The sequence below is a fragment of the Monodon monoceros genome, unplaced genomic scaffold, assembly GCF_005190385.1.
Source record: "Monodon monoceros isolate NGI ecotype Baffin Bay Population unplaced genomic scaffold, NGI_Narwhal_1 Super_Scaffold_9, whole genome shotgun sequence".
Taxonomy (NCBI): Eukaryota; Metazoa; Chordata; class Mammalia; order Artiodactyla; family Monodontidae; genus Monodon; species Monodon monoceros.
The window spans coordinates 47,511,486-47,524,631 of record NW_021703786.1 but is presented as its reverse complement, the minus strand read 5'-3'; the positions used below and the strand labels follow the sequence as shown (position 1 = coordinate 47,524,631).

The 13,146-nt window shown below is 42.5% G+C and overlaps 2 protein-coding genes across 3 annotated transcripts in view; one reads left to right on the top strand and one right to left on the bottom strand.

The window, feature by feature from the left end:
* NUP88 (nucleoporin 88) overlaps nt 1-5,287 on the top strand; it is a 30,776-nt gene extending 25,489 nt beyond the window's left edge. For both annotated transcript variants that reach the window (XM_029213259.1, XM_029213257.1), the window contains 8 exons: nt 602-703; nt 2,190-2,348; nt 2,618-2,743; nt 2,847-2,912; nt 3,049-3,129; nt 3,389-3,515; nt 3,674-3,792; nt 4,226-5,287. In XM_029213259.1, coding sequence (XP_029069092.1) covers nt 602-703; nt 2,190-2,348; nt 2,618-2,743; nt 2,847-2,912; nt 3,049-3,129; nt 3,389-3,515; nt 3,674-3,792; nt 4,226-4,289 — 844 coding nt within the window. In that variant the 3' untranslated portion in view covers nt 4,290-5,287. The remainder of the gene's footprint in view (nt 1-601; nt 704-2,189; nt 2,349-2,617; nt 2,744-2,846; nt 2,913-3,048; nt 3,130-3,388; nt 3,516-3,673; nt 3,793-4,225) is intronic.
* Nucleotides 5,288-6,445: 1,158 nt separating this feature from the next.
* RABEP1 (rabaptin, RAB GTPase binding effector protein 1) overlaps nt 6,446-13,146 on the bottom strand; it is a 97,123-nt gene continuing 90,422 nt past the window's right edge. Inside the window, exons 14-18 of the mRNA XM_029213256.1 lie at nt 12,499-12,688; nt 11,814-11,869; nt 9,270-9,368; nt 8,174-8,290; nt 6,446-7,419 (exon numbers count right to left, since the gene is read on the bottom strand). Of these exons, the coding sequence (XP_029069089.1) occupies nt 7,318-7,419; nt 8,174-8,290; nt 9,270-9,368; nt 11,814-11,869; nt 12,499-12,688 (564 nt within the window). The 3' untranslated portion in view covers nt 6,446-7,317. The remainder of the gene's footprint in view (nt 7,420-8,173; nt 8,291-9,269; nt 9,369-11,813; nt 11,870-12,498; nt 12,689-13,146) is intronic.

Below are 13,146 nucleotides of genomic sequence, written 5' to 3'. Positions count from 1 at the left end.
AGTGAGCCGTGGGGGTGGGGTGAGCATGTTGGCAGGAAAGACAGTTCCTGTCTGAGGTCCAGTTTTCACTTTCTTCAGTGAAGTAGACCAAGACTGAGAGGGAGCTGCGTGCTGTGCACAGTAAATTAAGTCCTGTGACATAGATGCTGGCCTGCACTGAATTTTTAAGGTGAGAAGGACACTATTCAGTCAACAGTTTCTGAGCACCTAATCTGGGTCGGGCGCTCGGCTAGGCATGCAGAGGTAGCTGGAGCTTACGTGCGAGTTGGGAGAAAGAGACAGACGTAAAGAGTTGGCTTCATCGTATCGTGCTAACTGCCGAGATTACAGTGAGCACCATGAGGCTGTGGGTTCCTGAGTGACCTGTAAGTCAAGCGACGTCTGGCTGCTGAGTGACAGCTTGATTCAAACCAATCAGAGCTGTAAGTAATACAGGTTTCCAAGTCACCACCTCTGAGGTCACTGCACTTATACCATGTCCCACCCAACTGTCGACCCAGCCCTGAGAAGGCCACAAACCTCAGCCATATCGTTGCTTTTGGATCCACTGCTTTTGCTATTTTGTAGTTTAACTATAGCTGTGTTTTTTTTTTTTTTTTAGGCAGCCAGCTCCAATCCGAGGATTCTGGATTGTCCCTGACATTCTGGGGCCTACGATGATCTGCATCACCAGTAACTACGAATGCCTCATAAGGCCTTTACTGTACGTCCCCCTTTGTATTCCCACGCAGCTCTTGTTAATTCTGCAAAATCTAAGCTGGGAAGATGTCCTTAGTAACCGGACTGAAGATACATGGTTTATGCTTTGGCTTCTGACTTGAGGGTTGGAGGGAGGGTTATTTCTGTTGCTCCTGCCATCTCTGGAAGGATTTATTTAAGGCATAATTTCTGGCATCTCCTTTAGCTAGCGGACAGTTAAGAACTTTACCCAAGTGTGGAAAGAATACTAAGATACTGAACTCCATCATTAATATGAGTTAGATTTAATGATTTTTCTTTTTCTTTTTTTAACCACGCCACATGGCATGCAGGATCTTAGCTCCCGGACCAGGGATCAAACCCTCGCCCCCTGCAGTGGGAGCGCACAGTCTTAACCACTGGACTGCCAGGGAGGTCCCTGATTTAATGATTTTAAACTTTATGTGCCAGGCTCAGAAGTAAGCCTCCGGCAATCAGAGCAACCCTGCGCTAAGGACAGCACCGTTATCCTCATTTTGTAGAGAAGGGATCAGGGACAGAGAGGTTATGTACATTGGCCAGAGTCACAGGGAACACATAGAACTGGGCTGCAAAGACCGGGCTTTCTGACTTCAAAGTCCAGTTTCTCCATCTCTGCCAGCCTCATAGGGACATCACAGAATATGTAGACTCTGGAAGAAAGGTGGTATATATAGCTGAACTCATAACCTTTGTTCCCCTTAAGGAACCCATATTAAGCTATAAGTACCGTTTTCAACAGCTCTGGAAGGTCATTCTGAGTTTTATAAATGCAGGAATAGGAGTGTCTAACAAGCCATGGAGTACTGGAACACTAGACCCCTTTCCCCCCAGTCTCTTGGTGTCATTTGAAGGCATGTGCTTCTAGATATTGACATAGTTCAAAACACTGGCATTAATTTACTGTCCTTAGAAGGATCTCCATACTCTTTGAGAAGTGACATCATTTGGAAAAGAAAATAATTCACTATCAATTTTGTGATATTTATACTACAAGAGACTAAAAACTAGCAGGACTGAACAAAAGTAATAAAATCACTACAAAAAACTGCCTTTTTGCCTGTTGCCTCAGCATGTTTTTAAAATCCTACCCTACCTTTAGTAAAATAAGACCTAGTCATACTAGGATACTTCAGAATAAAAACATGAATCCCAAAGGCGAAAAAAACTTCTAAATATTAGTTACCTAGATACCTTCAAATCATGCTTCTGCCAACTCTCTGAAATACAAGTTGTCTATAAAGTAATGTTATTAACAAACTCCCAGATTTGAATCATTGCAAAGTAAGTCATTGGCCATGCTGTTAAAAGTTTGCAAAAATCTTTCAGGCTTTCTGAAATTAACATTGGGAGTATTTGTAACACTTCATAGTTTCTTATATCCTCAGAATTCTGGATAAGTGTGATTTAGGTTTTCCTATACTTACAGCAAGTAACTCCATGGTAAATTTTATTTTTCTTTTATTTTGCAGAAGCACAGTCCATCCAGTGTCTCCTCCCCTGCTTTGTACCCGAGAGGATGTTGAAGTGGCAGAGTCTCCCCTCCGTATTCTGGCTGAAACCCCGGATTCCTTTGAAAAACATATTAGAAGCATTTTGCAACGTAGTGTTGCAAATCCAGCATTTTTGAAGTATGTAATTTAGGGCGTATCAGTTTTAAAAACTGGCTCCCTTCTCTGTTTTGTAATTACTCTTCAGCTATTTCTTTTCATATACTTTTTACTATGTTGGAGTTGGAAGAAACCAGGGCATATTTAATCAGCTAGTGAGAATAGAGAGAGAATACACAGATATGGAAGCATTTGAGAAAGATAAACAGAAGTGTAAAAAGACGTGAGTCTGTCTTCAGTTGTTTTACCCAGCTGAGCAAAGTAATGACAAACTTTTTTTTGTTTTTAAGATCATCTGAAAAAGATACGGCTCCTCCTCCCGAAGAATGCCTTCAGCTCATCAGCAGAGCCACCCAGGTGTTCAGAGAACAGTACATTCTTAAACAGGACCTGGCAAAGGAGGAGATTCAGCGGAGGTAGGATGGCCTCTGTTCACATACCAGTCAGTCCTTGGCTGGAGCTGACACTGTATAATGGCCTAGACCTGGCTTTTGATTAAATTTCTTTTTGTTCTTGAAGGGTCAAATTGTTATGTGACCAAAAAAAGAAACAACTAGAAGATCTCAATTATTGTCGAGAGGAAAGGTAAGTGCCAAGACAAGGGAGAAAAAAAATAGTTCAGCTAGACTGGAACTGTGTCTCACCCTAAGATACTGAACCACATTAGCTGGCTTCACCATCAAGGTGCACTCCTAGAGACTCTTGCTTTTTATGCCATTAGGAAAAGTCTGCGGGAAGTGGCCGAGCGCTTAGCTGACAAATATGAGGAAGCCAAGGAAAAACAAGAAGATATCATGACCAGGTCAGTGGGCCGTGTAACTGTATAACATTCAGTTCCCTACTCAGGTCAGGTACTACTAGTGTTATTAAGTTCGTGGGTGCTAGATACCCCTCTGAGGTGTATTCTACGGACGACAGTGCAGTGATGCTTTCCCCAAACCCATCCTGTGGAGGCCTCCTTCACAGACACCAGATTCCTAAATTAGGAGCTTTAGTTAGGATTGTGTTCCTCCTAAGGAGCTGAGATCTTAAGCTGAGATGTTTGCTTACCTCTTCTACAGGATGAAAAAAGTGCTTCACAGTTTTCACTGTCAGCTCCCAGTTCTCTCTGACAGTGAGAGAGACATGAAGAAAGAATTACAGCTGATACCTGATCAACTTCGACATTTGGGCAATGCCATCAAACAGGTAGGAATGGACACAAGGTGGCTACCTCTGGTACTTTTTAAAGTGTTCCTTCTACAGAAAATAATTTTATAAAATGTAAAAGAACAGACTGAAATAGATACTATGAAAATGTGTAGCAAACCATAGCTAAAGTGTCTGTGTTCTGTTTGATACTCAAGGTTACTATGAAAAAAGACTATCAACAACGAAAGATGGAAAAGGTACTAAGTCCTCAGAAGCCCACCATTACTCTCAGCGCCTACCAGCGAAAATGCATTCAGTCCATCCTGAAGGAGGAGTAAGTACCAATCAGCTGTTAGTGTGAGGTAGTTTTTCCTTTGCAAAATGCCAAAATCAACCTTTCTTTGCCCAGATAAGACCAGTTGACATTTGCGTGTCAAGTAATTACCAGGACAGGAAGTGTATGATGCTGATAGATAAGGACTTAAAAGTTGAGAGGGTTAAAAAGGATGTCTTTCTTTATAATTTTGCTGTGTGGTCAAGGTATTCCCCAGTGAATATGTTCAAAAATATTTCCAGCAGTTCCACTACTATATTTGCTACCTCTAGCCTTAAACGAATTACCATTACTATCCATCTGAAACCTTAAGCCGTTAATTCTAGCAGAGCACTTCTAAGATACTTCAGTATTACTGAGGTCTTACGAATCAATATTAATGGTTTATTCATATGTTGTATTACCCAAAGTGAGTAACTTTATGATTTTACAGGGGTGAGCACATAAGAGAAATGGTGAAGCAAATTAACGATATCCGAAATCATGTAAACTTCTGACACCACCAGGAACAGATTCACACCTGAAATTAACACAAGTGAAGGCTTAAACTCATTGTAAAACGAACAGGTAGCGTTATCTAATTTATAAAGAGGCATTTTAAAGGATGAACTTTGGTGTGGTTGTTCATCACTTTTTATACTTGTTTTATAATGACTGAATAAATGCTTTTATTTAAAAATTGAAATGTGGTTTATATACAATCTCAAGTATATGATTGTATTCAGCAAGGGCCTAGGATTTAAAAGGAAAAAAAAAAGCGCCCAAGACTTTCAGCTGCACACTGCAGACCTCCGTGAACGCTACTGAGTTTTCTTGATATTTGAACAAGAATAAAGGCTGCATTTTAACGTAGCAGCACCAGAAATATGACTCTGAAGAGGGACAGAACCCTAGAACTCAAAGGAAAAGGCCACACAGTATACTAGACAGCAGCTTTTTTAATTTGAACACTTTCTTCTTAAGGACACGCCTTCAGTACAGTTAACAAATGGTTATACCTGAAATCTGCTCACAGCAGAACTCGGTATCCACAATTGCAAGGCCACTGCTGGCTCACTTCCTCGACAGGCAGTATTTCCTTTCAGAGCTGAGTTCGGCTGCGCTCTGTGTCCCAATACATGTCACTGAGTGGGTATGAGGTGCACATGTAGGATCTCAAATGGAGAAACAAATAGCTTGGTATACAGTATATGATTTTGTCTTTTAGCATTAGGTAATATTTTTATACCTGCCAATGAGTTCTGAAAGGTAATACCGTACCTGCCTAGAAATGGCTGAGTGACTGCCAATTAAAAGCCACATGGTAAGGTAGGTTACAGGTAAGAGGTAAATCAGGTTAGACATGCATGGGAACATGTGTACACAGACTGAATACAAGCACAGGAACACCCGTGAAACCCAGCTGACCTTTTCTTTTGTCTCGAAGGGCTAAATACTACCTTCTAAATCAGTTTCCCACTTATAAAGAAAACCCAGGTTAAAGAAGTGTTTCATACCAGAAGTAGAGACTGTTAACAAAACCTAGTCTCAATTTGGGTTTTTCTAGCATATTTTTCTCAAAAAACTGGGTTCCAACAATTTGCGTCTGCCACTGTAGAGACTGCTAACAGTTTCCTAATCATGAATTTTACTGGCCCAGTACCATCTTCTGGAGAGAAGCATCAGCAAGGTACCCAGTCTCAGCCAAGCAGTTCCCTGGGAGTTGTAGTTCAGTTCGTTCAGGAAGGTTATGAATTATTCATCTTGATTTATGGTGCCAATTTTAATAATCTGAAACAAATTAGCTTGGAGTTTATCCAAGGGACTAGTCTGACACTAATATAATTTAAAGTGATTGCATTTTTGGAATTAATAAAATTCCCTGTAACTCAATGAGGATACATGTTTCCTTTAAAGGAAACAGAGTAGTACTTTATACAAAGGGACTTTAGACCAATTAAAATAATGTTTCATGCATGCAAGCCTACAGCACTATTTCCATAATTAGTGTTTACTTTCAAAATTCATAATCATGAATGTAAGACTACAGCAATAGCCCAAGGAATGGGGTATGTAGGCCTTACCTTGTCCTGTCCTATGGAAGACAGAAATAAAGATCTTTAGGGCTAGTCCATTATGACTTCATTTATAACAATTAAAGTTGTAGCTTTATGTGAGCCAAACAATCTACTCAATCCACTTAATTTCCATATGGTTCCTTCAAGTACTCTGCCGTTACACAACACCAATCACAAAAATTTGAAAACAACAGTTTTACTTTTGAACCATCTGTATGATGAATTAAAAGGTGTAGTCTCCACTGGCTAACAGTACTGCAGGTAAACAGTGAATATAAATCCATCCTGTGCTTTCTGCAACACTTCATAAGGCTACGGCAAAGACAACCTGTTCATTGAAACTTTATCCACACAGGAAAGGAATCTAATCTCATAGAAATGACAAAGCAGATTTCCAGACTGATCAACTAACTGGGTTTTCCCCAACTTCACCATAAGCATTATCACACTCCAGGTCTAAAATATAAAAGAAAAATATAAAATAGGTATCTGCCAAACCTAGTTATCACCATTTTTGTATTTGACACTTTTGAAACAAGTATGTACTCAGGCCCACTGACTCGAGTTGAAAATAAAATAAGCAGCAGACTTATAAATTTATACTAGATGTTGTCAGACATAGCTTGTTTTATTAATATTTTTTCCACTGATCCAATAACTAAACTAAAACAGTTTTCAGAAGAGTAGATGGTGCCAGTTCACCTTGACCCTGGTACCTGTGAGTCCACGAAACTTACCCAGGTAGCAGGAAAAGTGCTTCCAAACAGTTTCTTGTGCTTTTCCTTTAACCTCAACTTCCAGAAGCCCCAGCCAAGTTTGCAAGTCCTCATAATTAATTCGGTTCCAATTCCATTGAATTGGTTGTCTGCCACCGTCTTATGGTTCTCAGGCAAGTTTCAGTAGCATTTAAGGTCCTCCAATGCAAGATAAAATGGTTAAAAAAAAAAATACACTGAGCTAGGAAATACAGTCACTAGCCAGTGGGCTGCTCTCAAACTTCATATTTTAATATAAAATATTCATACGGCATACTCCACCTCTGTCTGCTAGCTGAATACTGTTACTGATGAACTCTATAGACAACAGAAACAAATTCTCTCTTGCAACAGCTATGAACAGGAAATGCCATTTCAAACACTACTGGGACGGTGCTGAAGGGCAGGGAAATGTTGACTAAAGCAGGCAAGGAAACAGCACTTCCTCCATCACCAAATCTGATCCCACACTCCCTGGAATCAGGTCTGGAGTCTGGCTAGCGTTCCCAGTTGAAAGGTCTTTTTTACTGCAAATTACCCTGGCTGTTTGCTGCTCCGTGCTGCACAGTCTCCCCACTAGAATTAAGCATTTCTCCAGTCTTCCTTTTTCTGTGTGTGACTTCTTCTTCAGTTAAGAGTTAAATAATAATTAATGTTGCTCTAAAGATGAGTTAAAAACCCAAAGTGCAGGCTAGAGTCCTGCCATGAGGGTGTCATGTCTCAGGGAGCTGGTTAATGTCTGTCAGTTTGGTATCGTTCAGAATTGCCCGGATTCTCTCCAAGGAGTCTGCTTGCCGGATCCGCTCTAACTGCACCTAGAGAAATAATGCAGCGAGGTAAGTGCAGACGGCTCCTGCCTAGACCTTCTGGTTCACTCTGACTGGTTTAGCTGAAATGGAGATTAACTCAACAGAAACTACTCACTTCAAAGAAAAGAGGCAGCAAGAACAATTAAATCCAAAAAAACAATTCCCCAAAGCTGCTGTGTAACAGACCCAGTATAAGGTGCTGGGACTATGGAGATGAATGAGACCTGATCCTTGACCTCTGAGAACCCACAGTTCAGTTGGGGGAAAAGATCAAGCTTATATAGAGTTTTAGCACAATATACTAAATGTCACTATACCAGCTTGGGGACCTAGAGAGGGTTCCACAGGGAGGACAAAGCTAAGCAGGGCCCTGGAAGAAAGGAGCAACGGGGCCATGCTTCCAGAGGGAACACATGCTGTGGGCAAGGAACCACAAGTAGTTTTTAAAAATTAGAACATAGAATATAAAATGTAAGGCAGAGAGATGGACAAAACGTAGGGGTAGGCCTGGCTGGGAAGAGTCTTACATGCTACGCTAAGGACTTTATATTTTACCCTTAAGGGCCAACAAGGAAGAGGAAAAGGGTTTCCAGCTTAAATGACCATGCCGGCATTTGGAGCTGGGGCCGGGGCAGCCATAATTTCCAATCCTCTAGCTATTGTCAGTGGGCCAGTCAGGGATTAGCAAATTCTCCTGGGTACCAAGAACCCCAAAAGTGCCTCCTCAGCGTTCTGTCCAGGGGTTCCCCAAATGCCTCACCTGAAGGGTCTGAGAAAGCTTTACAAAATCTCTCTGGACTTGTTCACTGACATCTAGTTCTGTCTGCAACCTCTGAGCTTTGTTCTTCTCTTCAAACATTAGTTGTTCAACAGTAACCTAAAAAAATACAAGTTTTGAATGAGGATTAATGCTGGAGAGCCATATGTCAAAATCACTCAGGAAATCTAGGCACTTGTCGTTTCCTACTACTAGAGAGGAAAGGTGGGTGCCCATCATATTCCTGTATCCTGTTAGTCTCCCTTTGACTCTTATCTTTACAGGGCAAGGGTGCACACTGCCTAAGGTACTTGTTCTAGGTCCTAAAATGAACTGAGTATGAGAGCCAAATTAAAAATGAATGAAAGTGCCGCGCTCCACCCCTCACCCCCAGCAGCCTGGTGACAATGATTAATCATCAAAAAGCAGCTGCTGTAAGATCAGTAACTGTCACAGCAACAGGACAGGGTCTTTAGGGATTTCCTCTGACAACCACAACAGTCAAGCATCTGCCAGGAAAATTCTCAATGAATATGCCTGAGGCAGCCCCAGCTATCCCCCAGTCTTCCTTACAGGGAAACTCTTCAGGAGGACCCCCTGTGCGGGAGCCTTTCTAAAAACAGAGATCTATTAAATAACACATACACAACATTTTTACCCTTAAAGGTTAGATCACAGCCCACCAAAACCGAACTCCCCCCCCACAGGTAGCCCCATGCCTTTTTATTCTAACAGGACTAATCAGAATTTAGGCGGCAAATACGGCTCAGCACAATATTTCATAAATCGGTCGAATGGAATGGCACTTCCAAAGCAATGCTTCTGGCTATGGCAGTGCCAAGTTTGGTTCATGGCCTTTAGCTCAACGCCTAAAAAGCCAGTTAAGCCTGTGACACAGACCTCCAGAGCTGGCAGTGTGCACATCTGACCCAACTCTGAGATAAAGTCATTCCATTTTCTTTCTGCAAGCGGAGAGTCTTGCCAACTTTCAGAAGGTGGCACTATTTCAAAGCAGCAAGGCTTTGTTTTTTAAACAGTGAAGGTGTGATTCTACATTCTTCACACTGCTTTTTTACGAAACTACCAACAAAAATGTCACCTTAGCAGCAGTTTCTTTCTTTAACTGTTCTTCCAAAGCGATCTTCATCTCCTGAAGGCTCTCAAGCTGTTGAGACTTCTCTCTTAATGTGGACTCCAACTGTGAAAAAGGGAAAAGCTGAAACACACAGAAAGTCCCTACAGGTCACAGCACATCTGCCTGGAGGAGCCTGCAGCCTGGAGAAATGCACCCAAGCTCGCATCCTCCTAGGCCCTGGATACTGGCTATGCTTGGAATGCTCTTCTTACCCTTTGATATCTGTGGATCTTCTATTGATTCTTCAAGACCTACTCTTTCTCTTATCAAACATTTATTAGGCACCTCCTATGTTCTAAGGCCTGGGGATGGAAAAATCAGGAGAGACAGACATGTAAGTTAACTATGCCATGTGAACATGGATGAAGAAGCACTTAATTCTGCCAGAAAAGTTGGGAAGGGCTTCCTTGAAGAGATGACATCTGACCCTTAAAGGGTGGGAAGGGGGAGGTGGAGGGAGTACTCCAAAAAGAGGGAGTTGACGTATAAAAAAATGAGTTAAAGAACTGAGGTGAGCTCTTGCTACATTACAGCACAGAGTTCTGGGGCCCTGGAGGCTGAGGCTGGAGAGGCAGTGGTGAGGCAGGAGATCCCAGCTGGGCTATAGATAAAGGAAACTACTGAAGGGTTTTAAACCAGACTGCTCACAGTCAAGTTTATAATCACCTTGGTTTCAATATGAAAATGAAATTTGAAGGGGATCAATTTTGGAGGCAGGGAAAGAAGTTAGGCTGTTACAATGAGCCAGGTGAGCACTGAAGTCAACCCTAACAGTGGCAGAGGGAGTGGAAAGGTGGGACACGTTGGAACGCTGGCGACTTTGCCAGTGTAACCTGATAGCACAGTGGGAGCCAAAGCCTGATTGTAGTGGGCTGAGGAGTGACTGGGAGGTCAGGCAGTGGAGATGACTCTTTCAAGAACTCTGGGTATAAAAGGAAGAAGGACTGGTAGCTGTAGAAAGAAGTACAATCCAAAGAGAAACTTTTCCCCTCTTACCAGGAGACCTCTGAGATTGGTTATGCATAATGGAAAAGACAAAGAGGCAGAAGTTCAAGGCCCACACTGGAAGGGGAAGATGGAGAGGATGCCAGGAAAAGATGTGACGGACCCAGTCAAAGCACATGTGCAGTGACATAAGACTAGTCAGAACAGGTCACCCTTTCCTCTGAAGAAGCGAGAAGGCTGGGAAGCAAAGCAGGAGAGCATGCGACCGAGGAGCTGAAGGTGGGCCCTGCTCACGACGGGGGCACAAGGCCGCCACGCGCTATCAGGAGGGGGCGAGCTGAGCGGCGACTGAAACGTCCACTGTGAGGAATGGAAAGGAGAGGGGCTTCCCTGGTGGCACGGTGGTTGAGAATCTACCTGCCAATGCAGGGGACACGGGTTCGAGCCCTGGTCTGGGAAGATCCCACATGCCGCGGAGCAACTGGACCCGTGAGCCACAAATACTGAGCCTGCACGTCTGGAGCCTGTGCTCTGCAACGAGAGGCCACGACAGTGAGAGGCCCGTGCACTGCAATGAAGAGTGGCCCCCACTCACCGCAACTAGAGAAAGCCGTCGCACAGAAACGACGACCCAACACAGCCATCCATCCATCCATCCATAAATAAATAAAATAAAATATTAAAAAAGAGCAAATGAAAGGCTATGAGCAGCACCTGGCAGCAAGACCACGCAGTGTTCCTCATTCCAGTGGAACCAGCAGCTGGGGGCAGAGGCATAGAAGGTGGACACCAGGATTAATCCAGGGTTAGGCGGTATCAAGTGAGGGTAGCACAAGAGCAAGGAATCGGGGGCTTGCAGGAGTTAGTGGGAGACTAGTTGAAGAGGCAAGCCATCTCAGATGCTGCTTAGAAGGAAAGAAAGAAGAAGTTGCTAAAACCAGCAGAAAAGGAAAAGTTTAAGGAACTGAAGGTCTGAATGAGGTACTCAGACAGATGAACCTACGGGATTAAGGGCTGGAAAGATGGTAGACAGGGGTCATGAGCCTGGAGTGAGATGTCAGAAGTGGGGCAAGGTGCAGGCAGGAGTGTGGCAAGGCAGGGCAGCACAGCAGCAAAGGTCATTGAGTCAATGAATAACGAGGCCAGTAAGCTGAATGGGGTCATCTACCAAAAGGTGTTCATGGTGTCTAAGAGAAGGAGACTCTAAGCCAACTAGAAAACATCACCTCCTGTTTGTAAAAGATTTTGTAGCTTTAAGTATCTAAGTATTTTGTAGCTTTTAAGTATCTATCATGTCAAGACCACAGCTTGCCTGTCCTTCCACCACAGTGGAAGCTCCAGGCCAAGTCACATCTTAGTCTTCCCTGTACCTCCTCCAGTCAACACAGAGCAGGCTCTCATTAAATGGTCTCTACCATCATCACGCCCATATTCCACTGTATTTTTCCCAGGAGTTGCTTGAAGGCAGGGACTATGTCCTAACTATATTTCATTCCTTGAGTCTAGCACAGTAGGATTCAATAAATAAATACTGGCTGCTGACAGAATCAATTTGAAACTCACCTGTCCTTTTTCTACTTTTATTCTTTCTAATTCAGCTTTTAGGCTAGAAATGGAAGCTAGGAGGAAAAAAGGAGACATGTTAGCATTTATTATTTTGCATTTAAATTTTTTCTTAAAACACCCCTTTCCCCCATAAGCTCAATCTCATGCAATGAAAGTCAAATGCTGTACTGAACACAGTGGGCAGAATGGGGGTGAGGGACCAACACCCCTTTCTCAAAATTATCCCCAACCAATCAGCATCATAATCAAGCTCAGGAAAAGTGAGAGTCCACACGAGAACACCATGGCATAAACTGTCTCTGCATCAAATACCTACACCTAGCTCGGGGGCGGGGGGGTGGGGGTGGGGGGAGCTAATCCCAGCAGGAGTCTGTTAACACTTCTGAGTTCTACAAGGAAATGCCACCCATCTACTCATATTCCCCAGTGTCTGGGTTCAAGTCCTGAATTTCCTATCTATTAGTAATTGCCAGAGAGGCCACCAGAGCCCCTAAAAAGATGAGTTTTGGGGTGTTTTTTTTTTAACTCCTAATCACTGGATATATCAACATCCGGAGAAAGGGACTGAGTCCTCACTTAGTTCTTTCCTATACTTTGTTTTCTACATTCTAAGACTGTTATAACCAGAGAAAAAGTTTTATTTAGTGCCTTCAATTCTAAACTACATCACTTTTATCTTCACCTATTTCTTCCTTGCAGTTTTCTATTTCTAGCTGCAGAGTTTCTTCGAGGTTTTCTTTTAAACACTGTTCTGCTTGAATCTGCTCTTTCAGGAAAAGTATTTCAGCCTTCAGCTTTTCTTCCACGTGATCTGCTGCTGTCCGCACATTAATGATGTTCTCACGGTATTTTAATACCAACTCCCGGAGCGCCTAGATTCAAGAAACAAATGGATATTGGGTTTATATAAGGGTGAGAAAATAAACAAAAAAAGCTAAAGATTTTCTGCAACCAGAATTTCAGATGTTGTTTTAGATGGTTCAAAATTTAGGACTTTGAACTCCAACCCACTCTTGGCTTCAAGGGGCAGGTGTTATGCCATGTTATTATTCAGTATGTTAAAGAAATAACATTACTAACCAAAAAATGTGTATGGTGTACTACATATTTTTCCCTCAAAACTGTTTCATAAATGGAAAAATTAAAATTTGAAGTGACTTACAATGTGGAATTCACTACGAATAGCTTAGACACTTCCACTATTACCTGCTTAAATTTGAAGGGAGTTAGTGAATGAGGACCAAAAAGACTGAAACTCAGAAGCAAGTATGAACTCCAAGAGGACAAAATGTACTTACTTATTCATTTATTCATTCAAACAAACACTTGT